The following is a 26887-nucleotide window of genomic DNA, read 5'->3' as shown; positions in this document are numbered from 1 at the left end:
ATCACTTTTCTGTCAATGAAAAGAGTAATGTTTTTGTACCATTCCATTATCAGGCGAAGGAAGTACTAATACTAAGGAAGAACAGATTTATTTTGCTGTCCATGCATTTTTTTTATCACCAAAATAATTTAAAACAGATGCTCTCTGGCAACCAGAAAGAGTGGATGGACTCATTTGGAAGCTGTAGTGGTCACAGTGGGAAGGAGAGAGTACCTTCGCTCTTCCTGGCTGTCAGAGCGGTGGGTTTGTCACTTTCAGAATTCTCCTTAGACGGTCAAAACCCTGGGCTCTATCCAGTCTGTAGGAAAAACTAAATCAGTCTTTGGGATGAAACTATGTGAATTCCTTTTATTAAAAGAATAAAGTAGAGCTGTTTTGATATAAACCATGATAAATTAGTTTTTTAAAGCTAGAATCCAGGAAAGCTTAAGCTAAAATGTGGACTGTTAAAAACTGTGTTTGACTCTCAAACAAAAGAGGAAAGAAAGGTTTCAGAATGACTCTTCTTGCCTAACATATAAAGTATTATATAGGAAAATCTGCTGGATGGCTTCTATAAGAAGGCCCAGGCATTTTTGATAAAAGATTATATCTTAGGATAACTTGTATTCATATATATATATATATATATATATATATATATATATATATATGTGTGTGTGTGTGTGTGTGTGTGTGTGTGTGTGTGTGTGTGTGTGTGTATGTATATGTATATATATGTATGTATATATGTATATGTCAATTAATGTATATATATATATTCATTGATTTCAAGAGGAAGGTAGAGGGAGAGAGAGATAGAAACATCAGCGATGAGAGAGAATCATTGATCAGCTGCCTCCTGCACGCCCCTCACTGGGGAGTGAGCCCGCAACCCGGGCATGTGCCCTGACCAGAATCAAACCATGACCTCCTGGTTCATAGGTCGACGTTCATGCTGGCCGGGCATAACTTATATTCTTAATGCATTACCTCTGATTTTACAAAAATTTTAAAAACACTTATTTTCTTTTTCTGTATAAAATACTGTCCATTCCACAAGTGTTTATTAAACACATACTTTAAGGTACTATACTAGGTATTGTCTAGATTTAATTTAGCCAGCTAAGGTTTCTAGATCCACTTGAAATTATTTTGTTATTAATTATTTTAAAAAGTTCCATGTAAATGGCTCCTTTAGCATTCTTTTTTTTATTCCTGTGCCTTCCTATCTCACCAGATGTAAAAGCCAAAGTCCTTCACAGGCCTACAAGATATTGAACAACTTAGCTCTCTTTACCTTTTTGATCTCCTACCTTGGCTTACTCTGCTCCAGCTCTGCTGGCTTCCTTGATGTCCCTCAAGGCCTTTGCATCGGCTGTTCTCTCTGCCTCAAACATTTTTCCCCAGATATCATTGATGTACACCTTCACTTCCTTCAAATCTTTACCCATGTGGTACCTTCTGTCTGGCCCCATTCCTTTTACCACTTACCTGCTATATGTTTCTTCATATAAACTTCTGATATTACTTTAAACCAGAGGCCTGGTGCACAGGATTCATGCATTGGTGCAGGACATGGCCTGCGGGGATCAGCCCGCTGTGGGAGTGCCGCTCATCCTGGTCTGCCAAGCGGCTGTGGACCCGCCCTCTGAGTGGCTGCTCCCTGGTCCTGCATCTTCTGTGGAGCCAGAGCATTCACCTCTCCAGGGGGACCTGGTCAGGGACAATGCTATCAGGGACAGTGTTATTGTCCCTAGGTTCCTGGTCCTAGGGACAATAGCCCTGAGAGGCTCCAGAGCAGGCTTCCGTCCCTCAGTGGCCACAAACCCGCCTCCCAGCTCTGTGAGCCCAGCAGTAGTGTTGCTTGGCCTCTGGAGGAAACAGCAGGGAGTGAAGAGGAGGAGCCTGGGGCAAAGAGGCAAAGATTGTAGCCTGGGTTCCTGCCGGTTGGCCTGGGGTTCACAGTGGGAATAGCCACTCATCCCAGTCAGCCAAGTGGTGCTCCCACTGTGGTAGGGCACTGACCATCAGGGCGCAGCTCCTGCATTGGGTATCTGCCCCCTGGTGGTCAGTGCACATCATAGTGACTGGTCGACCAGTCGTTCTGGTTATTCCGCCTTTTGGTTGCTGGGCTTTTATTATATAGGATACTACATATCCTATATACTGTGTTTGTGTATCTCCCTGCACCAGAACATAAACTCCATGAGGGTAGGGGATTACTTGGGGTACTGCACTATTTCCAGTTCCTAGAATAATACCTGACACATAGTGCTTACCAATGAATGAAAATGCCTGTGTTTCTCTGGGCCAATTTACCTTTTGATGGGAGATAGATTTCTTTTTTACACTGGCTCAGTGATTTTTAGATTGATAAGCTCTGTCAAAATACAGTTTCCTGGTTCCTACCCTACTGAATTAAAATCTCTGAAGTTGGGACTTCAAGCCCAGAGCATATCTATTTCCAAAAAAAAAAGTGCTTCTCATTAAGAACTATTTTAAAATATTCCAACCTCTATTATAACAACATTAAAATAAGTTTTATTTAGAAACATTTTAGAAAATAAATGATTATTCTTTTTATTTTTTTAAGTTTGGTAGTACTTTAACTTCAGTCCATTCCTTTTGCTTGGTGTCACTGATTATGGGCAGGGGGTCAGTTTCTCCTGCCTCAGACTTTTCCTGTTTTTAGCCCAGTTTTTCTGATTTCAGTCCTTTGCCTCCTCTCCGCCTTTGGTACGGGTATTTCTGATTCCTCAACATTTGCAGGGTTCTGGAAGTGTACTTGGCCTATCTATACAGAGTCATCAATCATTCTTTTACCTGCTTTTAATTTCCATGTTATTTTGGTTCATATATACCTCTGAGTCATCAAAAGTGGAGTTTGAGTCTCACTTGTTTGGGGGTAATTTTCAAGAGGAAAGGGGAACAGCATCTTTACACTGCCATCTTTAAACTACAAGTTCATCCAAGTTAAATTTCATTTTATTGTTTTCAGTTTATTGTGCCAGCCTGGATCCCAGAATCTTATTTCCCAACTTTTGTTTCCTACCGCTCCCTGTCCTGAATTCCATTCTTCAAACCAAACCACAAATCCTTCCCAATATATGCTCCATGTTTTTCCACCTCCAAATCTAGATTCTTCTTCTCTTCATTACTGCAAGCCCAGATTCTACTCATCTAACACAGTCCTGTGAACACTTCCACTAAATCCTCCCAGATTCCTAATCCACCAACACATAAAACTTACGCGATATCTCCCAACATTGACCAGTCTAACTGTGATATCTTTGTTTTTTACGAAACTTACCACTTCATACCTAGTTCATTGATCACTTACACATATTTTGTCTCTCTTATTGAAAAAGGAAATCATGAAAGGAAGAGCTGTGTCTTGATCTTTGTATTCACTTTAACACCTTGCCAATAAAGGTGCTCCATCAATATTTATTGAATGGACTATTTTATCCTGCATGTTCACTCTCCTTTCCAGCTTTGTGACACCTGGAATGTATAGAAGTGCTCCCATTTCTTCAAACTATTTATCTAAAATGTTCTGTAGGGCCCCAAAAATAGACTTCCTCTCAGTTAACATGAATCTACCAATCATTGCTCTGCTTAAGCCATCTATAAATCTACCATGTCTCCTGTTTCCTAACTATACCATGAGTGACTGTCAAAATGTCCAATTACAGGTATAGGCTACATGTTTGACAATGTCCTTGATTGTTTTTCCTGGACATTGTCACTACTACAGTTCCTGTCACTTCTGCATCATCATTCACTTCTGTCTCTGTTAAAATCCTATATAATAAAAGCCTAATTTGCAAATTGTCCCCTCGGACAGTTGTTCAACTGGGAGTTCAACTGGGACACCTGGAGTTCAACAGCTCACTATGACATGCACTGACACAGGGGGTGGCATGGAACATGGCAGGGCATTAGAGACACTGTGCTGGCAGCAAGCAATAGTAGAGGTGCTGCCGGCCCTGATGGGTCCTGATGAAAGCGGGAACGTGGTGGGGTGGTGGAACAGGTGAGCAGGTGGCACCAGGCCAACTCGGGAATGAGCAGGGGGCCCAGTTGCCCTGTTGATTGCCCCATGGATGGTGACCAGTAGTGCTGGCGGGGGGCACAGCCACCACCTTGGTCCCAGGCACTAAGGGAGCCAGGAGTGGGGCCTAGCCCTGATCAAGTACTCAACAGGCATGATGGTGGAGCAGGTGAGGGGGCGGTGCCAGGCCAAGGTGGGGTGCCAGACAGGGCTTTGGGGCAGGAGCTGGGGCCTGATCTCTGCAGGCCACCCAGAGGGACCCCACCTGTGCACGAATTCATGTACCGGGCCTCTAGTATAAGTATGAAATAGTTTAATCAGTTCCCCTCAATGCTCGCTTTATCTGTTCAAGGAGAAAATTTTCAGCATGTAAGAATTCATCAGATGCTGCTGAAACCAGTTTGGCTCAGTGGATAGAGCGTTGGTCTGCGGACTGAAGGGTCTCGGGTTTGATTCCAGTCAAGGGCACATACATTGGTTGCGGGCACATCCCCAGTAGGGGGTGTGCAAGAGGCAGCTGGTCGATGTTTCTCTCTCATCAATGTTTCTAACTCTCTGTCACTCTACCTTCCTCTCTGTGAAAAATCAATAAAATATATTTTTAAAAAAATAAAAGAATTCATCAGATGCTCTGATTTCAGCAAAATTATGCTGTCATAACATCACGTTTGTATTTCGTTCTTTTGCTTGTTTGCAACGTATTTCAGAAAACCTCATCTAAGTCCTGCATCTGGTCAAGAGACCAAAAAGAATTCTCCATCTGATAATATAGCTGTTGCCTTTTTCAGCTTCACTTAGTGGTTCCTTTATTTCATGCTCAAGAATTTCCATATAGCTGAAACTGGTTTGGCTCAGTGGATAGAGTGTCAGCCTGCGGACTGAAAGGTCCCTGGTTCAATTCCATTCGGGAGCATGTACCTTGGTTGCGGGCACATCCCCAGTAGGGGGTGTGCAAGAGGCAGCTGATCGATGGTTCTCTCTCATCGATGTTTCTAACTCTCTATCCCTCTCTCTTCCTCTCTGTAAAAATTCAATAAAATATATTTAAAAAAAAAAAAAAAAAGATCAAACTCTTAAAAAAAAAAAAAAGAATTTCCATATATCTGGATATGTAAAGTATGCCTTTCAATTGCCAATTCTTATTTATTAATTCCATCCCACTAAGTATTAACTAAGGATGTTTACTTATTTTAAAATTTCATGTTTGCTCTATACAAATTCCCTCCCCCCCTCCCTCTCTCTCTCTCTCTCACTTTAGGCTATTGTTTTTGATTTCCTTGTATCTCTCCTCTTAATTACCTGCTAGTTCTCCCACTGTGGTCTTTTTTCCTCCTGTCATTAATTGAGGATTTTTAAAATTATATTTTTTTTACTGAGGTAGCATTGGTTAAAAACATTATATAAATTTCAATTATACAACATTATTATTCTGTGTCTATACTCTATTGCATGTTCACCCCTTAAGTCTAGTTTCCATCTGTTACCATACATTTTTTGCCCTCCCTCACCCTATATCTTGCCTCTGGTAATCACCTTTCTATTTTCTGTATCTATACATTTATTTTTGTTGTGTTAGTTCATGCTACTTTTTTTTTAATATATTTCACATATAAAGTGAAGTCAGACAGTTTTTGTACTTTTTAATTTGATTTATTTCAGTTAGCATCTTTCGATACCCTCGAGATCTTTCTGTGTTGTCACAAATGGCATTTTCCCCTTTTTATGACAGTAATATTCCATTGTATATATACCACGTTTTCATTCATTCATCCATCAATAACACTTAGCTTATTTTCATATGTTGCTATTATAAATAATACTGAAATAAACATAGGGGTACATATATATTTTTAGTTAGTATTTTCATATTCTTCTGGATTAAATACCCAGATAAGGAATTGCTGGATCATATGGTAGTTTTTTTTTGTTTTGTTTTTTTTGAGGAACCTTCATACTGCTTTTCATAATGGCTCTACCAGTTTACAATTTCGTCAGCACTGTATGAGGGTTTCCTTTTCAACATTTTCTCTAACTCTTATTTCTTGTCTTTTAATAATAGACATTCTAGCAGGTGTGAGGCCTGTTGTGGTTTTGATTTGCATTTCTCTAATAATTAATGATGTTGAACATTTTTCATATGCCTTTGGCTATCTGTATATCTTCCTTAAAAAATGTCTATTCAGGTTTCCTGCCCTGAGGATTCTTTACTCTTTGATTTCTATTTAAACCCCCTTGTGGGTTTAGCTGAGCATCATCTTTTGTTTTTTTTTTGTTTGTTTGTTTTTTTCCAAATAGGTCAACCAGCCTCATCCAGGCCCCACCCAAGGCACTCACAGATCAACACCCCAGCGCTATACTAACTCAACACATCCAGATCTAAGCCTTCATCACTTGATTCAGCAGACCCTCAAGTTCCCGCAAAAGTTTCCAGCCATGTCTGAGAGGCAGCCGTGGGCAGGGACAGGCGAGGAGCGAGCTGTTTCGGGCCTGGCTGCTCCGGGCCTGGCCTCTGTTGCTCTGGTTCGTTCCACAACCAGCTGCTCCGGGTCTGGTCACTGCCGCTCCTGACCTAGTTGCTCTGGACTTGGCTGTTGCTGCTACAGGCCTGGCCGCACCCGACCCGGCTGCTCTGGGACCGGTTGCTCCGGTCCCGGCCGCTCCGGGCCTGGCCGCTCCCAGCCTGACAGCCGCTGCTCCGGGCCTGGCTGCTCCCAGCCTGGCAGCCATTGCTCCTGGCCTGGCCGCACCAGACCCTGCTGCTCCGGGCCTGGCCGCTCCCAGCCTGGCAGCCGCTTGAGCATCATCTTTTGATTCTTCTGAATAACTTAGCACTTTTCCAGGAGTATAATCATTCTATTGACTTAAGTCATCATCAAAAATATTGTTCTTTAACAGCATCTGCAGAGTTAATAGTGTTTTCTATATCCATATCTTCACAAAAATACAACTACTTAGGAGAACAGATGACAATATCACTCATTGCAATCTGTGTCATTGAACCCTTCAGTTTCTGCCACTGACAAGGGAAGAACCTAGATAGCTTTGTATCTCTGTACTTCCTGTTTACTGTATTAGTCTTCTAATCAATTGTCCATTCTCCTAAGATGGTTTAGTTCCTTGAGTGTGACTGAGAACAAACAAGGCTCAATAGGCTATAGATAGAAAGGAAAACAAGTGTGAACATTTCCTATAAGAAGTAACCTAATACCAGTTCATTCTGGAGGGAGCTTCAGTAAAAATTGCCTTACCAATATCGGAAAGTGTTTCACTTTCCCAACAAGTGTGTAGATTTTTATTAAAACACCAAATTTTTCTTGATCTCAGAAGGTGACTAAAGTTTCTCTAGCTTACCTGCTACTCAAAATTTTGTTTTAGTTATTAATGTAGAGAAAGACCAATATCTGCATAACTCACCAAAGTGTTGTGCTTTGTCTAGTGGTATGGTCTTGAGTAGTTTCTCACCCATTGTACAGGTACACAGTACTATTGTACATGTTAACAAAGCTGAATTTTAGGAGCCTACAATCTGGATAGGGGATTGCTTGTATTAACAAAAGGGAAGATAGCATTAGCATGGTCCAAAAAACAAACCAAAAAAAAAAAAAAAATCTGTCTTTCTGGGGGGGAAAATCATTATATACAAACAGTTTAAAAATCTATTCTAGGATCCCCAAAATAATATTTCTATACCCTCAAAATGGAGTTAACAGTGCCAGAAGTACTCTTACCTCCTCCAGACAGTAATGGGATTTGCACTTAAGCTAAGCTATCATTCCACTTAAGCTAAGCTTATCTTTTTCCAAAATGTGATGTACTTTAACTCAGCATCTTAATACTCACTAGACCTTCAACCCTCTTGTGATGACTTCTCTTGCTTCCTTTCTGAATTTTTGTTTAGAACCACTTTATTCTCTCTAGTAAGGCATTTTAATTTTTCTTCTAATATAAGTTTGCTGACCACCCATGTAGTGGTCACTCAGTTTTTACAGCAAGACATAGGGAGTCCTACAAATCACAAATAGATATTTTTTTAAACTTTCAGGCTTCAATGCACTGTAATCTTTTTGGCTTCCTTCCTGAGCTCCCACAAGATCTGCCTTTTCCTGGGCCTCGCTATCTCCTAGAATATCCTGCTTTTACATTTGCTTCGTCTCACTTCTACAAAACCTGCAAATCAATTTTAGAGCCTAAGTTGTTAAAACTGCTTAATTAATATAAGCTCCTTTGGACACAAGCCAGAAGAATTTTTCAAATGTCACCAGTACTAGTTCAAAGAGAAATAAATAGGACCTTGTTTTTTGGTCTCCATACCTTTTCCTGTCACTCTCGGATTACTACCCTCTGTGAGGCATGCGTGAGGGCAGTTCCAGAAAGGAGTTGTTTTTGTGAGACATCTCCAGATGAGTCAAAGAGTACACCCAGATCTGTACTCTGTGCTTCTGGTATGCAACATGATACGGCTTCTCAGCTTTGTCACACAATCCCGTGTAGCCATGTTTGAGTCATGTCACCTTTTAAGACAGTTTCTTCATACATAAAATGATTATCTCTAGATTTGTCCTCTATTTAATTGATCCAGATTTGGATCTCATTATTGATGAATATTCCTGGAACACCTGCTGGCATTTTCTGATTTTTTTTTTCCTTTTTAAGCAAGTTTTACACAAGATTTTTGAGTGAGTAATACTGTTTCGTTCCAAATGTGGCAGATAATTGATTTAATGCTTGTTGTCATAATAGTGCAGCACAAGCTTTTACTAAATTACATATTGCTTTTATAACTTAACTGGAATTGTGTACATAGATCACTTTTCCAACAATTCTCCCCCTTTTACTGGCAGGACTTGGTGAATGCCTTGCCAATAATAAATTGTGCATTGGAAAACCCGACTTCCACATTAACGAGCTAATGACTTGTCCTTTTTTAAACCAAATTTGCCAAAACAGTCTCTTCGGACACTTAGGCTTTTTTAAAGCTCTGTTTTGTTTGGCTGACTCCAAATGTGAATTGAATAATCTCCTGGTCCTGGTGGTTCTGATGCATCTGTTGCCAGCAGGGCATGCTGGCCTGCGGAAATGTGACTTCCATTACCTAAGGAGGAAGAGTCTCCAACTAATATTACAGATGTCCACCAAGAAGTGATGTACCTTGGACCTTGTGAAACCAATCAGGCATGAAGTCGAGTGCCCTTTAGATAAGGTGTAGTTTTTGTAAGAGTATTTAAAGGATTTCAAATCTTGTTTGGTTGCTCTAGAGAGCTCCAGGGTAAATTCCCCATCACTGACCAACGGTCTAGTCCAAAGTGGGTCAGCCCTGGCCAAGTAGCTCAGTTGGTTAGAGTGTTGTCCAGATAGAACAAGATTGTGGGTTCGATCCTCAGTCAAGGCACATACACAAGAAGCAACCAATGAACGCATAAATAAGTGGAACAACAAATCGATCTTTCTCTCTCTTTTTCTCTCTCTCTCTCCTTCTTTCCCTCTCCCTTCTGCTCTCTAAAAATAAAAATTTTTAAAGAGTGGTTCATATATAGTAATAGCTGTGGAAAACAGGTTTGGATTTAGTGTAACAACTATATGTTATTTCTTTTTGTATTTTTAACTCTGTAGATATTATAATGTCAACATGTGTTTTGTTTCCTTTTTAATACCAAAGATTGATTAATCAGTATCAAGGTCAGTATTTCTTTTAGTACATTCAGGGTTGGGGGACAAGTTTTTGTGGTGTTTCACATTGAAGATAAAAGCCATGTGTAAAATGTTTGCTTTCCTATCTACATGTGAATGTAGATAATGAAAAGTTGCAAATGGACATTTGTCTAATTAAATGCATAATTTAGCTAACTTTGAAAATTGGAAAGGAAAAATATTTTTTTCTTCCCATCAACTAAATGGCCAGCCAGTCCATTTGATGACAACTAAAAAAGAAACCAAGCTTAGCAGAATGATACAATATATGAGCAATAACTTTGAGTTGGGATAAATGGGACTCAAGTGAACCCAGTTACTTCCTTCCTCAGCATTCTGTCTTATATCAAATGCAAGGATTAGATAGAGCTTTCTCCTGAGGCAGAAAGCTGTGACAGTGGACCACCAGTCAGGAGCCCCTCAGGTATTAGCTGTGCTTTGCCATGGCCTGAGCATCTGGAGAATCTAGAAACAGTTAACTTGTTCTAGTATTGTTGGCAAAGAATTACCAAATTTACTTATTCTCTGCTAAAGTCAATGAGCTAGCTTCTAAGGAAGCCATGTGAAGAATTATGCCAATTTTACTGGTTATTACTTTTCAATATTCTGGCTGTCTTTGAACCCTTCCCAAGTTGCCTTGAAAGGTAGGGAGTTCAGAACCAATCATACTGTGTACATGTTTAATGTTGAGAAGTTTTGCTTTTAAATTACTCTTTGCTATTTGATTTTTCTCATGTACGGTAGGTATGTTTGCTTCAAAAGCAGTAAACAGTGATTGCTAAGTTTGGGTTTTAGATTTCTTGTTTCCTAATACATGATGAAGTTAGAACACTGAAGGAGAGGCATGTACTGGGCAGGTACTAAGTTAGATGGTGATCAGTATCCATTTGGTAATATTGTGTGTACCTGCCTTGATTCTTACCGATTTCTTCCACGGTTGCCATAATCATATGGCTCAGAATATTTTAATACTGATATCACTTATTTTTCATTATAGTTATCCTCAGGTGGCATTCAACTGCCATGAAAGTGTTGAGTTGTGATTAATTTGATTCCAGGATCTAGTTATTTAACCATAAGTATTTTTATTGATGGTGCTTATAATTTCTGGAGAAATGTATTTTGAATTGTGAAGCTCACTCAGGAGGGTTTGAAATTCTCAATCATAGCTGAAGAATTGTCACACACCAACAAGCTGATGTACCCAGTAGAATCGAGAAGGATATTCAGCTACTGTACCCTTGAATTCTTTGTTTTTTAATAATGTATCAGATAATTAAAATTAATTTAAAAATAATAAATTTTTAAAATAATTTAAAAGGGGAGAGTAAGTGAAACATAAAATTGAGAATGCCAAATAAACTTTTAAAAGTAATTGATAAGGTAATTCATTTAGGGTATTAAATTTATCAAATCAATTTTTAAGTAGCAAATTATCTTTAAAGAGAATATATTTCTTCAGGAACATGTTCTCTATATCATATTTTTGTCATAATTAAAATAATGGAGATAATGTATAGGACAGTTTGTCAAAAAGTCCTTTCAAGCCAAAACATGTAATTTATTATTTCAGTTTATTTATTTTGCTAAATGTCAAATTTACTTCATCTTTCTTTTCACTGTAACATCATACCTCTTTACATCTCTCCTCACAAAAGAAAGAAAAAGAAGGAATAAGCAAGCAAACACAGGGGAAAGAACTTTTAGAGGATAAGTTTAATATAGTTTTAAAATTCATAAGGGATTTCCTTTAAATGATATATACAATGGGAATCAACGAAGATGAGCATTTAGCAGGAAAATATTTTTAACTTTTGGACTTGGATCTTTTATTCCAACTCCTTTACACAGCTTCTTACCTCTTACTTTAGAAGTTGTGACAAAAGGAACATTGCTGTTAAGGTTCATAAGGGAGTGTTTGAAAACATATACTAACAATGACAGATTTTATCCTTTGCGAAATGTGTGGTATAATTCTTGTACTCTGATCCAACCATAATGTTTTAGTTACCCAACTTTGATTTCTCAGTGCCCACCTTTGCCAGAAATAGGGTGCTTCACATAAAAATTTTCCAAATTAGTAATGTAAATTACGTAGTTACTTACTTACATTTACTCTTTTTAGAAGTATGGTGAATCTCACCATAAATAGAAATTTGTTTGGCTAAGATTGTGGTAGTTAATGGAAGGAAAAGTAAAGACCAGGGAGCAAATGAGCTGTAGTAAGGATGTAGACTCACTGCAGGAGGAAAGACGTGTCTTAGACACCATTTGCTTGAGGAAGGCGTTCTAGCACCCTGTTTGGATAAGATCTCAGTGTAAGCATTCATAACAGGGGGTGCACTACTGGTGTGGAAGATAATGTGTTTTGAATGGATTGCAGCAATGTAAGATGCAAGAACAAACTTCATTTGAAAGTTAGGTAATTTTGTAATAAGGATTATTTTACAATTTGGAGAAAATGCTAATCTGTTTACTGTATGTTTAAGGAAATAAAATAGATTTCAAAATATCTTATTGGGAAACTGAATGAAAATTATATATTCCTCTACCTGAAGATATCTACATCTTTTGTATTTACCTTAATGCTGCAATTTAAATAAATATCACCAGGACTTAGTACAACTCACTGGAGTTTTCAAAATAATTATAGTACAGCATTCCAACTTTTCTTTTTCTTTTCCTAGTTCAGGTACACAAATGACTTTTATTCAGTTAATTGGTTAAACCATGTGCTGATGGCACAATATCAGATTCAGGGCCTTTATTGTGGTTTTGTAGCGAGAGGAAATGCCTATTTCTAGCCATCTCTCTTTAAATAGATATTCATGATCTATAAGGACCTTAAGTGAGTGATTCATAATACACCAAACTCATTACCATATTGAAAAACTAGTTCAAACATGAATGTTATTTGGTTTCAATCAGTAAAATTATCTTTATAATATATTAAGAATTTCATTCTTTTATTGCTATATTTGGAGATATTTCTTTAGATTCTCTTAAATAGGTTTATATAAAATGAGTTTCCAAAAACTGAGTAATACACCATTTGAACTTATTGCACTTTAAGTCATGTAGCTAATTCTAAAATGATTTGCTATGAAAATTCCTTTAAAGTTTCTATTCCTAGAAAACAAATGAATAATTAAATTTAGAAAATTCTAATCAACACACATTCTCAACAACAAATATCAGTTGAGTGAAATGAGGCTTAGCAAAACCATAATGTAGCTAAAGTACTCCTAATGAAGCTATAGCATTAATTAGATTGTTAAAGAAAGTGTTTCCATTTTAGAGGTTGCTTTTATATTATAATGAAGGGAGGAAAAATTGGTCTTCCATAGCATCTAATTACTTTGAAATTCTTTAAAAACTTGAGTAACTACAAAATGCAAAGAACACATCATGTGCTTTTTTGGTCTTTAGCATCTAATATTTATCATGTTACAAGAACACCCAGGGGAAAAATCAATCACATGGGAAAATTGATTCAGCTATATTTTGAGCTGAAAATTGATTCAGCTATGTATTGATTCAGCTATAATTGATTCAGCTATATGTTGATGCACATAACAATGCATCAACAACTTTTTGAAATAATTTTTAATGGCTTTCTTGATAGGCATTTAGGTTATCCTTAGTTCCCATGCCTAAAAGGCACAGGTGAAACTGCTAACATGAGTTTATTTCATGGATAAAGTAACAATAACTTCCTTACCAACTTCCTGGGGCCCTGGTCAGGGCTGGTCTAATTTTTATCCATTTTATCGTGGTTTATTCCTTTTTCTTTAAAGATATCTGATGCCCAGTGAAGAATTCTTTCTCCCTATGAAACTGATCTGTTGAAATAATCACTGACAAGGGAATAATTTACTATTAGTTCCATAGAAACCAGTCAAGATGTGTGAGCTGCTTTTTTGCCCATATATTTAGGTTCAAATTAATGACCCTTGGAGGCAACAGTATCAGAGATAATTTTAGAGTTTGTCATTTTCTAAATCTGAAGTCTTTCAAAATAAAGCTTCTTTTTTTTAGATAGCGATATTCAGTCAACAGTGACTAAGAGATTTATTTAAATTAATTTTGTATCCCTTTACAGATAGCTTCTAGAAGGAGAAAGGATTATTAAGCATACACTTGCTTTTGTGTTATGGTTTATTGAGCAAATATTCATTATCTGTTAAATAGAATATTTCATCTGAAAATGTTATCCTAAATATAACACCTTACTAAAATATTACATAAGTCCTTGAGTTGAGCATTGACCCATTAACCAAGAGGTTATCAATTCAATTCCCAGTCTGGGCACATGCCAGATTTGCTGTCTGGATCCTCAGCAGGGAGCATGCAGGAGACAGCCAATCAATGTGTTTCTCTATCAACACTGTTTCTATCTCTCACCCTTCTTCTCTCTCTCTAAAAAAAAACAACAAAGCAAACAAACAAACAATAAAAACATTTTTAAAATAAAATATCGCATAAAATGCAGTATAGATATTTTTAAAAGAGCATTATTGAAAATCAGAAGGCAAAGAAATGATTGAGTCCATTCCACTAAGTTAAAATTTAAATAAAAGGAGCCTGATTGGAGGACTTCTTGCCTTTTTCCAACTCAGAGCATCTTTTCAATTCCTACTCATTTCCTCTCCCTGAAAAAAAAAAAAAAAAAAAGTATTACCCACCTATCAACCCAATAGATCTTTTCTTTACTATTTTACCAAGTAGGGGGAAAACCTTCATAAACTTCATATTTTCCATCTTTCAGAACTGAATTGTTGTGATTCAAGCTCATAAACCGAGAGGAAAGACTCAAATGTAAGGAGCATTTTTTTTGTTATTTTACAAAAGGAAAATCATCACTATTAGATTGAGTAAGAGGGTTTTTCCCCTTCAAATCTAAAATGTTAGGGAAAATTTCAACGTGGCTTATAAAGGAATTTAGTAACTTGGATTTCATTAACACAATAACAAATAAATGTAAATATTGGCAGCCCTATAACCTCAAAACAGTTACTATGATATAAGAAACTAGGATTTAGCTATTAGTGTTGCCTTCGTAATTTCATTACTGTGGCTCCTTTGCACACTTTCTCCAGTGACGCAAATACAGACGTGATTTTTGGAACATCAGACTTATGGCTGCCTTCTCTCTTCTTCATTACTTAGATTGGACAAACGGCCACAATCACTTGCCAAAAATAATCCCACAGTTCAGTAAACTTTAGTCTTGAGGTCTGTCGTGTCCTCCTTAGACCACCAATAGCCTTGTCTCTTGGAGATCAGAAATTGGACACTTCTTTTTGATGTTTAACAAACCAGATTGTTTCTTAACCTCTAAGGATGAATACAGCAAAACAAATTTTCTAAGCAACATCACTAGAAACAGGAGCAAATTCCTTTGGAATGCATCCTCTCTAACAGACCAAATTATTTTTCTATCAAGCTTCATGATGTTTGTATTAAGCTGATGATAATGGTAAAGTCTCTAATAGGGTAAGATAATATAAGTTATGTGTATTTTCTTTTATCAATATTCATATACAGAAATGACTAAAGACTCACCAAATTTTGATAATGTAATATTTGTATTATTTTGCTGCAGTCATCTTTGAGAAACTAAGGGTAAAAATATTATTTTTAAATATATTTTTATTGATTTTTTTTTACAGAGAGGAAGGGATAGGAATAGAGATTTAAAAACATCAATGAGAGAGAAACATCAATCAGCTGCCTCCTGCACACCCCTATGGACGATGTGCCCGCAACCAAGGTACATGCCCTTGACCAGAATCGAACCTATGACCCTTCAGTCCGCAGGCTGACGCTTTATCCACTGAGCACAACCGGTTAGGGCTATTATTCTTGTACTATAACCAATCCCATGAAATTAAAGTTAAAATGGGGAGCTTAGTTAATTCCATCAACCTTCCTGTTCCCTATTCCTCCCTTACCAGTTACCACCTCCCCTCAGCCCACCCTACACACACTTTCTTTGCTATATTTTAGGAAAGATTTTCAACCTCATTCCTTCTCCCTTCTGTTTTCTCAGCTTCGTAATTTTGTATAACCTTTCTAATGCTTTCCAGTGGATTATGCTAAAGTATCTATTGGTACTTTAGAAGGATAATATGCTAATTAGACCAGGAGACCTTCTGGATGTCCTTCCGGACAAAGCCATGATGGCGGGGCCAAGTCAGAGGTGGTTAGGAGCGATCAGGCCAGGAGGGGAAAGTAGTTGGGGGTGATCAGGCCAGCAGTAGGGGGGCAGTTGGATGGCAGGGGAGATGCAGTTGGGTGTGATCAGGCGGGCAATGGGGGACAGTTTGGGGCAAGAAGGCCAGTGGGGGGGAGGGGCAATTGGGGGCGAGCAGGCCAGCAGGCAGTGTGGTTAGAGGTGATCAGGTAGGCAGACAGGTGAGCAGTTAGGACCTAGTGGTCCCAGATTGTGATAGGGATGTCCCAGAATGGAGAGGGTGCAGGCCAGGCTGAGGGACACCCCTCCCATGCACGAATTTCTTGCACCAGGCCACTAGTAATAAATAAATCACAGTTGCATTTGTAGAAAGACCTTATACCATCAAACTGTAGTTAACAGAAACTGAGAGGTCTTTTTAAAGAAGTATGATGTTAACTCTACTCTCTTTTCCTGTTCTCCTTAGCACTAAAGTGTTTTCTTCTTTGAACTGTTTCAAACTTCTAACTTTCTCTGTTATACTGAATAGTTGAATGGCATGTAATTATCAAATAAATTCCCACCCTTGTCATTCAAGTAGACAGCTTTCTCCTACACTATTATATAACTTTTATTATCAAGTGATTATTAAGTATGCTTTATTTAAAAATCTCTGAAGTCTTAATTCCAGGTAATATATAGGGTATCCAAAAATGTATATTTTAACAACTCAATTTTGAAAATGTATTTTAATAAACATTGCCTTTATAATTATTCAAAGTGTGTGTATACATTTTTGGGATACCTATGTTTTAAAAATGGTGCAAGTTTTATTCTCACGCTTACTGTATCCCAAATGTAAGAGTCTCTAAACATGGAATGAGTGCCCCTAAGCAAGTCTTACTTTTCTGTATTTCGTTTATTGTTAAACTTCATAAGCAAACAAGAAGTCCAGAGTTTTATCTTCTGCCTTCTTTGTCATTTGCAGAATTCCTTGAAGATTGTCCCCATGAAACAGTATTACTTTCAGGAGTATGTTTTTAAGATAACTTTGTGATGGTGCTATTTGTTTTCATCCATCTAATATTTAGGATGCATTTCGGTGTTCATTTTAGCCAAGTCTTAACAGATTAATTTTTACTAATTTATAAAATTAAACATAACGGTTCTCAATCTAAGTGTGTAAATGGGCCTACAAATGACAGCCTTGCCTTAGCTGCCACTCAGGAGGGAGAGTGTTCCTGCAACCCTGCACGGAAGCCTTTGCTTTCCCATCCCCCTTTAGCCTAGCAAGCTGTAGGGAACGTGGACTTTCTCTTCCTCCGCAGCCAAAAGAAAGGATGGTGGCTGTAGAAGACATCTTTTCTGGACATTTTTTTAAAACTAAATAATTAATAGGTGTAAAGAGAGCAGAATGCCTGAAGAATGGCTTTGTGTATAACACATCCAACAGTGACTTGAGCTTACTCCTCACGAGTGGCTGGATTCTATGACCTTCCTGTGACCTTACGCCCTATACATGAAAAAAAAAAAAATTTAAATTTTAGCCCTAGCTGGTTTGTCTCAATGGATAGAGCATCGGCCTACAGATTGAAGGGTCCCAGCTTCGATTCCGGCTAAGGGCACATGCCTGGGTTGCAGGCTCGATCCCCAGTAGGGGGCGTGCAAGAGGCAGCCAATCAATGATTTTCTCATCATTGATGTTTCTCTCCCTCTCCCTTCCTCTCTAAAATCAATAAAATATATATTTTTTAAATAAAATAAAATTGTAATATATTTCCTTTTACTTTATTTTTTTTTCTATTGATTTTCGAAAGGAAGGGAGAGGGAGAGAAATAGAAATATCAATGATGAGAAAGAATCATTGATCATCTGCCTCCTTCATGGTACCCACACTGAGGATTGAGCCCACAACCCAAACATGTACCCAGATTGGGAATCGAACTGAGACCTCCTGGTTCAAAGGTAGATGCTCAACCACTGAGCCACACTGGCTAGGCATATTTCCTATTTTAGAAATGAGGATTATAGTTAACAATAATTTGAACTTAATTTGTCAAGATCTGTAGCATTTCTCTGAGACATATAACTCTGAAGACTCCTCATACTGAGTTTCATTCTTCAACTCCATTTTCCCAGCACCATTTATTGAAGAAAATGTCTTTTCTCTATTTAGTAATCTTGGCCCCTTTGTCAAATACTAGTTGACTATATATGCTTGGGCTTTATTTCTAGGCTCTCAGTTTGATCCATTGGTCTATTTTTCTGTTTTTATGAAGGAAGCATTTTTAATCACTGAATTATTATATTGTGTCCTTTGCTTAGGGTGTCCCAGTGATGGCAATAAGAAACAAAATGATATCAGAAGGACTAGACCCAGATCTTCTCGAGTAAGTAATTCTTCTAATATGATATTACCGCCAAGATGTTGAATTTATCAGTTATAATAAAAAGATTTCAAACTCTAGATATTTTTTCTATATAGTATTTTATAGTTGAGGGAACTACATTCATAAATAGTGTTACAAAAATGAAAAATCTATCCTATGTTGTTAAAACCAGCCTTTGCACATTTAAGGGCAGTTATAGTACAAAAGTGATGAATCTATATATCCAGAGAGATGAAATTTGATGGCAATTTTGTTGCACAACAGTAGTGTCCTCAAGAAGCAGTGGTGTTTTTCTCTCCATGCTACTTTTTTCTTTCTCTTTTTAAATTATCTACCAGATATTTGTTTAATACCTTAGTTTAGTATATAGGAAATTTACTCTACCAAGATCTAAGTTGAGCCAGATTGAGACAAAATAGGGTAAAGTCACTGTAGGTCCACATTAATGGTTATTATGGAACTAGATGTCAGTTTTGGTGAGTTTTATAAAATATTTTTGAGAAATGCTGTAAATATGTGGCTCAGGAATTTGTCAAGAATTTATTTCATCCAAGCAAACCTAGCTACATAGCTCATCCTGGATAAATACATATCTTCATGGATTATTCAGAAGTAGTCTGTTTTGCAAGTATCTGGATACTTGTAAAAAGTCTTTCCAGTTTGGGATTTTGGTCCACCCCACTGTATTTAGCTGTGTGTTCCAGGTATTTGTATTCTACTAGCAATATACTGCTTTGTTGTTTTTCTTGGCTCTTAGCCCTTCAAGAAACTGTGTGTTTTGCATGTGAAACACCATAAAACAGTCTTTTTTCATATTTATCTTCCAAAATATGAAATTTAAGAATTTTTTAAAAGTCTACAAAAACTGGTTCCCAGCATGTGTCTACATTTAGTGCATATCCAAGTAGCTGAAGTCCAATGGCATAGACTGGTAATTTGAACTAAGGCATCTCCGGGATATTTGACATTCGTTCTGGAAATTCTTTCTGACACACACTTTACAAGCAGATGGATTGTGACATATTTTAGAATGTGACTTGAACGTATGGGTCCAATCCATTTTGGTACTCATTGACATATATATGTTATAAATATATTCAACATTGACCATGGCCTCCTTTTTGCTTCTGGAAATACACAGTAGACGAAATATACAGTAGAAAGCTAAAATGACTTTTAAAAGGCTGATTTTTTTTTTCTCTAGAGAAAATGTAATAAATAGAAAACTAGCAGCCCTACAAGCATCAACAGATGCTGACTCTCTACTCCTTTTACCTCCTATTGGCTTTACGTTATCCCTTGCCCAGACTAAACCTTCATAATTTATTTATCCACATTAACAACTTGAAAGTCATCCTCAATTGTGCCCTCTTCCCTACCCCTGACTGTCAGTCACTACGATAGACTCATTTTTAATATCCCTTACATCAGACCACATACCTCCGTGCTCATCGCTGCTTACTTCAAACTCTCATCATTTCTCACCTGAATCATTATTGTAGCTCCTGATTGGTTTCCCATTTCTTTTTTAATCTTTCACTAAAGCTTGAGTTTTCTGTTAATACTTCATTCTTGCTTCAAATCTTTCTGTGACCCGCCATTACCTTCAGCATGTAGTCAAACACTAGAATTACATATAAATACTTTTGTCATCAAGACCCAGATTCTCACTCGAGCTTCATTTCTTGCCACTGTTCCATACCACCTCCATGGAATTTCCTTCCCCCATCTTATTGGCCTGGCTAAGTTCATATTCTCCAAGATTCCATTTAGGTATCACTACCCAAAGAAGTGCATAGATGACTACCGAGGGGAGAACTCCCAGTACCTCCAATCCTTCCTTGGTATATCTCACTTAGCAAATCTGAGGGTATGTCATTGTCTTTAAACGTTAAGAAACATTTGGTTGCAAAGCGGTGCCAAGTTTTAGGGTAGAATTCCAGTAACAGTTAAAACATCATCTTACACGAAAGCTGCTCCTCAACCACAGCCTGGAGCCGGAATTCTGACCCATTGCCTCATAAGTTCAGGCCATTGGTCACAAGGGGTACTGGTCAGAGTGGGGGTGACTCACTATAACCTGTCACCACCACTACTAGACCAACTTCAACGACACTTAGCCAGATATGAGAAGTGGAATCAACTGCCTAGTTTAAGAGGAATTCTAGCGCTTGGGGGATCATGTTTACCTAAAAGTTAAGGAGCCTTGCTCTGGAAGAAAGCTCTTAGCTGATGAAGGAGAAAAAATGTGCCACCCAAGTGAAGAGTGTACTTTTATTTAGAATCTTAGGTACATAGTAAGCCTCAGCCAAGAACTTTCCGTGAAAAATTGTTCTGTGTTCTCTTTTCTTTTAAAATATAAACTACACTTTTTTTATTAGCCTCAGATAGTAAGGCAGACTCATATAACTGTTAGATAAACTAGTCAAGATAGTCTGTACTGAGCAAAGAGCAAAGTTGAAATAAATACTGATCAGAAAATACGTTATTATTTGATTATGTATAAAATTTCAGTAGCTAAGAGTACATAATTTTAAACTAAAGCAGTGTAACATGCTAAAGGAGAAGAGAACCTGCCTATGTTCCTAGAAAAATGTCTATCACTAAATTTCAAGAAGTCTATGAGACTGAATTAAATGCCTGGTAATTACCAAATAAATGCAATTTTTAAGTTATTATCTTTAAAAATCCAAGTTTTCAAAAATATCAATAGTTTTATATAACCAATAGTCAGTCCTGTTAGTTTCCAATGCCACTGAAATAAAAAGATATGTGATGCATATAAGTACAACCAACGGACATAAAACTCTGGGGAGGGAGGGTATGTGTAGGAGGGAGGGAGGGGGGCAAAAAAAAATTCAATAAAATATATTTAAAATAAATAAAAAATAAATAAAAATAAAATTAAAAAAAAAAAAGATATGTGAAAGAGCTCAATTAACTGAGACACACCAGCTGGGCGAGAGCAGATCTTTAAAGTTCTCATAAAAAGAAAAAAATGTTTGAAGTTATATATGAGGGTGGACATCAACTAGAATTAATGTGTGATGGTTTCACAATATATACAAATAACAAAGTGTATTATATTCCTAAAACTAATATAATGTTATATATCAATTGTATCTCAATTTTTAAAAATGAATGAAGACAAACAATGCAAGTTTGGCAAAGAAATTAAAAAATTGGAAACACTTATGTACTGTGTATAAATGATATAACCACTATGGAAAACAGTCTGGCAGTGCCTCAAAAAAATTTACCCTAGAATTACCATGTAATCTGGCAGTTCCACTTCTGAACATATACCCAAAAGTAAAAGCAAGAACTCAAAACATATACAAGGTGGGGCAAAAGTAGGCTTACAGTTGTAAGTACATAAAACACATAGTTTATTCTTGTATTATTATTTATTGATTATTCTACTATTTTCCATATGAACAACTATAAACCTACTTTTACCCCACCCTGTATTTGTATACCCATGTTCAGAGTAGCAGTAGCCCAAAGGTGGAAACAACAATAGCCCAAAGGTGGAAACAACCCAAATGCCCATCCACAGATGAGTGGTTAAACAAAATGTACTCTGTGCACACAATGGAGTATTATTCAGCCTTAAAAAGGAAGGAAATTCTGATACATGCTATAACATGGATAAACCTTCCATTATGATAAATGAAATAAGCCAGTCACAAAGTGACAAACACTATATGATTCCACTTAGAATAGTCAAATTGAAAGACAGAAAGTAGAATAGTAGATGCCAAAGCCTGGAGGGAAAGAGTGTAGGGGAGTTATTACTTAACTAGAGGCCTGGTGCATGAAAATTCATGCACTGTAGGGGGGATCCCTCAGCCTGGCCTGCCCCTCTCCCAGCCCAGGAACCCTCAGGAGCAGGAGGCGACCCAATGATCAGGGGAAGGAAACACTCCCATCATACCTCTGCTGCTGCCACTGCCAGCAGTTCAAGCTTTGACCGGCCCTAGTTATCTGAGCCTCGGGAGGCCCTGGGCAACTGGGCCGCAGACATCCGAAACTTGCCTGTACCTTGGGCTGGCCCTAGGCGGCTGGGGGACTGAGGGAAGTGGGGGGCTCTGGAGGCAGGCACACAGAGTGGCCAGATCCACCTGGGGTGGGCCCAGCTATGCTGCACGTCTGCCACCTTGGTGAGGCTGAGGGTTTGGTACTGGCATCTTGTGGCTATTGGCTCAGCCATCTTTGAGGGTGTGGAAGTCAATTAGCATATTCCCTCATTGGCTGTGGGCACCACCATCTTTGTGAAGGTGTGATGATCAATTAGGATATTCCCTCTTTAGTAGATAGGATGGGTATAGAGTTTCAGTTTTGCAGGATGAAGAGAGTTCTGGAGATAGTGGTGATTATTACATAACAACGTAAATGTGAAATAAGGGACTATGTAAAAATCCCAAAATTGTGCAATTGCAGCGAAAACTTGTTTATATAACTTTTCCCTATCCTTCACCTATTACTACTGCTAAATCATCTGATGTCATCTACTTTTGCACCGCATATACTTTTGCACCCTACCCTCTAGCTACTGAATGACTTCCAACTTCCTAATGTACAGTAGTATCATACCATTCTCATTTTTTCTCTCTATTCAGATTTCCATCCTCACTTATTCCCACATTTTTTTGTTTCTGACAAACTCCTACTCACATCCCAAAACCCTTCACAAGTGTCTTCATCTCTCTGGAGTTTTCTCTAACCAACCCTAATAGAGTGAATTACTTTTCTTTTCACACGTGTCGCTCATACATCTGTGTTTGTGTATGTCATACTGTATAACAATAATTGATTCCATTTCTATCTCCCCCTGGAAATATCAGCTTGTGCAGGACAGGAACTGTTTGGTTTTCATCTCTGTATCTCTGGCACCTAAGACAGTTCCTGGCAAATAATGGGCACATGATAATTATTAGAATAATAATTCTACAATAAAAATAATAGAAAATAACATTTAATATTCTTATTATATGCCAGATATTGTTCAATATTAATCACTTTACATTTAGTGATTTATTTTAATCAACACAACATCTAGTTAGTTGGGTACAGAGTGGTTGAATAGCTTCTCCAAAGTTGCCTAACAAGTAAGTAGCAAGGCTGGGATTTGACTTCATAGTCTTTGTTCGTAACTGCTATGCCATATAGTAGTATATATATCAAAAAGTGGTTACACACATAAATCAATTAATTTGAATGTTTCTCTCTCTTCTAGGCCTAAGCTACTTTTACCCTTCTCCTAAGTAGTGTTTATTTTAGGGGAGTTGTATACATTGTTTTATTTGTTTGAGTTACCATAGATACTAATGTAATTTGGTGTAATAGTCAGATAATTTTTAAAATTTCCCTCTGGCAAATTTTTCCTTTTTAAGCAAAGTGAAGACAATAAGAAATCAACTATTGAGCAAGGAGAAACTTACTGGAAAAATGTGCCTGGTATTCATGCCCACTGCTTCTAGAGTTCTTGCTCCCATGGGTAGTGAAGAAGACTGTGGTTCCATGTTAGTATTTTAGGCAGACAGAGCATCAGTCAACACCTAGAAATGCTGTGGCCAGCTTTCACATTGTACTCTATTGAGTGCATGTGATTTCCTCTTAGGCAAAATCTAAAATTGAACGGGTTTATATGTGACGACTAGAAAGCAGTGCCAGTACTATTTGTTCTGTGTAGTAGTTTTCCAGGTATGACATTAAAAATATAAGCCAGAACTCAACCGTAATTTTTAATGAGTAAATAACAGTAAATAATGAACTATGTATAGTAGTTATATGTCTAACAAAGAAGAGTTGCATTTGTGGGTGTTCCCAGTCTTTAATAAAATCAAGGGGCTGAGGGAGACATAAGTGGTAGATTTTCATTATTAGGACAGAGCAGCTGTATTAATCCTCCTCTCTCTTTTTGTTTCCCCAAAAGTATACTTTCCTCACTTAATTCTCCTTCTTGGTAGCAGGGGCATGGGCTGAGTGAGTGCTCCCAGGTGAACTGAATGGTTTACTGACACACATGGTGGAGCCTGTCTAGTTGTTGGTTTTAATGACAGTGTTAAATTTTATTATGATAGCACAGCCTTGCGGAGTTGGAGTTTAACCATCCTCATATCTCCATGTTGCACATAAATGAAAACATTCAACACAATGCAGAACCTTTGCCCCCACCGATTTTCTATATTGCCTGTGTTTCTGAATAGCCACTCTTAAACTCTCTTCCACTTAAAAACCTTCTCGCTGCGGCTTTCCTGAGCATGAAGGTTTTCCCTTTCTTTCCACTGCTGGCTTTTCTTTCTCTGGACTCCAGGGCACTTGGAGGCTGCCTGGCTGTGGCAATGGCCCTGCCAGTCTCCCCTGATCACATCTCTGTCTAAAGCTCATCTCCATGGCAATGAGAAGCATGAAGTGCTGCAGCAGCACACTCTGTAAGCACTGGCAAAAGAAGACAGTGCCACAGTCGGCACAGGAAAGGCACTTAATCCCCACAATGCTGGAGACGCCAGGGAGAGCGCGCTGCGGTGGCGAGTGGGAGTCTCTCTCAGTTAAAGACGCAGACTTGGCAGATTTATGAGCAGCAATATTCAAGGATGAACCTCATTTACAATGAGTAAGTGCTTTTTTCAACTGGAAAAACCTTTAAAAATGTTTCCCTTCTCTTTCAGGAGGCCAGATGCTCCAGTGCCTGATGGAGAAGGTGAAAAAAATGCAGAGGAAAGTTCAGATAGTGAATCCTCTTTTAGTGACTAAGATTAACTTTGATAATAACTACAGATAACACGTGTAGGCGTACTTTATGTTCTATCAGAAAGAGAGTCTGAACTTGAACTCTGCCAAAACAACATCAAATGGCCAGATATTCATCACCAAGCTTCCTCAGTGCTAAAATTGTAATAATAATAATAAAGCATTTATAACCTGGCAGTATATCTTGTTACCAATTAAGGACCCTGACCTGGAAAATAAAATAACCTAAAAAAGTTAAATCAGTGCTACCAATACCAAGATGGAATATTACAGAGACGTAATGAGCATTTAACATAAAATCAATGTGAGATTAGTGATCAAAAATAGACTGCAAAAAAAAGTGAATTTGGCTGGGTAAATTACTCAGTTTTTGTGATTTTTAGCATGAAAGTATTATGTGCATTTGTATCATAAAAGTTGCTAAATTTCTGGCAGAAAGTAATATTGAAGTTTTATGTGACAAATTAAAGCTTATATATCATATATAGTATGGATATGGAACTTATTGGTATTATTTATTAGTTATAGTGTTTTTTGCCACTTCACCATAAGTTCATATACCATCAAAGTTAGATATTCGTATTATATTTGTTAGATAGAAATTTAATCAAAGGTAGTTTCAATGTGGTTCATAGTGAACAAGCATCATTATCATCAGCTCTTATTGCCTAAACAACAACAACAAAAAATATATTCAATTTTCACAGGTTTAAAATGTCCTCACCAAATAATTATTGAATAATTATTTGCACACAATCTAAAAAATCTGTAAAATAACCCCCATGGGTACTAAAATTTATGGATGCTCAATTCCCTTATATAAAATGACAAAATATTTGCAAATAACCTATACACATCCTTTTGTACACTTTAAATCATCTCTAGATTACTTTAAATGCCTAATACAAAGTAAACACTATGTAAATGGCTATTTTACTGTGTTGTTTAGAGCCTAATGACAAGGAAAAAGAAGTCTATACATGTTCAGTACAGACGCAGCTATCATCAGCCTGACACATAGTACATGTCAGCAATAGTGCAACATTTTCACAAAATATTTTCAATTCACTGTTGGTTGAATTCACAAATGGTGAATCTACAGATATGAAGAACCACCTACACTTACAAGGAAAGATATATAAATGCATTTGGTTAATGGTGCTCATTTTCGTTTAGGGCACCTGAAAGTAGACCCTGAAAAAGAACTTGAGTATAAGTCATCTGTGAGGTAATCCCAGGAAGCAAAAGGAAGAGAACAGAATAAGGGGGAAAACCCATACAAAGGTACCTTATCCAGATTGCCATTGGGGAGCTTGGGATGTGGTCCAAGGACCATAACACCACCTTGGAAATGAGCAAGTGCTCCCCAGGATTGTCTACCAGAAGGACTGGAGCCTGAACCCTCTGTCCACTAGCCCTGGACCCATTGGTCGAAGGCTACTCATCATTTATGTGATATACTTGCACCATAGGCCTGGGGTTCCCATGGCCTTTGAAAGGACACTTTGTCACAAAGTGGAGAAATGGGGCACTTCTTTCAGATGGGTTTGCTGTCACCAAAAGGTGAGTCTGAGATTGAGTGGGACTCTCACTAGAGCGCTGGCTGAAACCCCAGGTGGGCCCGGAGGTGGACACGTTGTAGGGCCACCACCACAAGCATTGGCTACAGATAGAGCTGCTTCTAAAATACCAAGTTGACTTGAACTTAATTATCATTTACAATGTATGATTTTTCTTGGATATAAAGATAAGTTGGACGGTAAGTCACACTCAAGATTTCCAGAACTTTTTCATTAAAATTTTTAGATTTTAAAACCTTCCAAGAATGACCAAAAGATAAAC

General features: G+C 37.7%; 1 protein-coding gene across 4 annotated transcripts in view; it reads left to right on the top strand.

Annotated features, from left to right (window-relative positions):
• WASHC3 (WASH complex subunit 3) overlaps window positions 1-25225 on the top strand; it is a 42135-nt gene extending 16910 nt beyond the window's left edge. For all 4 annotated transcript variants that reach the window (XM_084880090.1, XM_084880093.1, XM_084880092.1 and 1 more), the window contains exons 6-7: window positions 18225-18289; window positions 24964-25225. In XM_084880090.1, coding sequence (XP_084736216.1) covers window positions 18225-18289; window positions 24964-25048 — 150 coding nt within the window. In that variant the 3' untranslated portion in view covers window positions 25049-25225. The remainder of the gene's footprint in view (window positions 1-18224; window positions 18290-24963) is intronic.
• Window positions 25226-26887: the final 1662 nt, after the last annotated feature.

Source organism: Pipistrellus hanaki, assembly GCF_964339955.1.
Source record: "Pipistrellus hanaki genome assembly, chromosome: 3".
In the NCBI taxonomy this organism is placed as follows: domain Eukaryota; kingdom Metazoa; phylum Chordata; class Mammalia; order Chiroptera; family Vespertilionidae; genus Pipistrellus; species Pipistrellus hanaki.
This window is presented reverse-complemented; position numbering and strand designations above follow the sequence as displayed.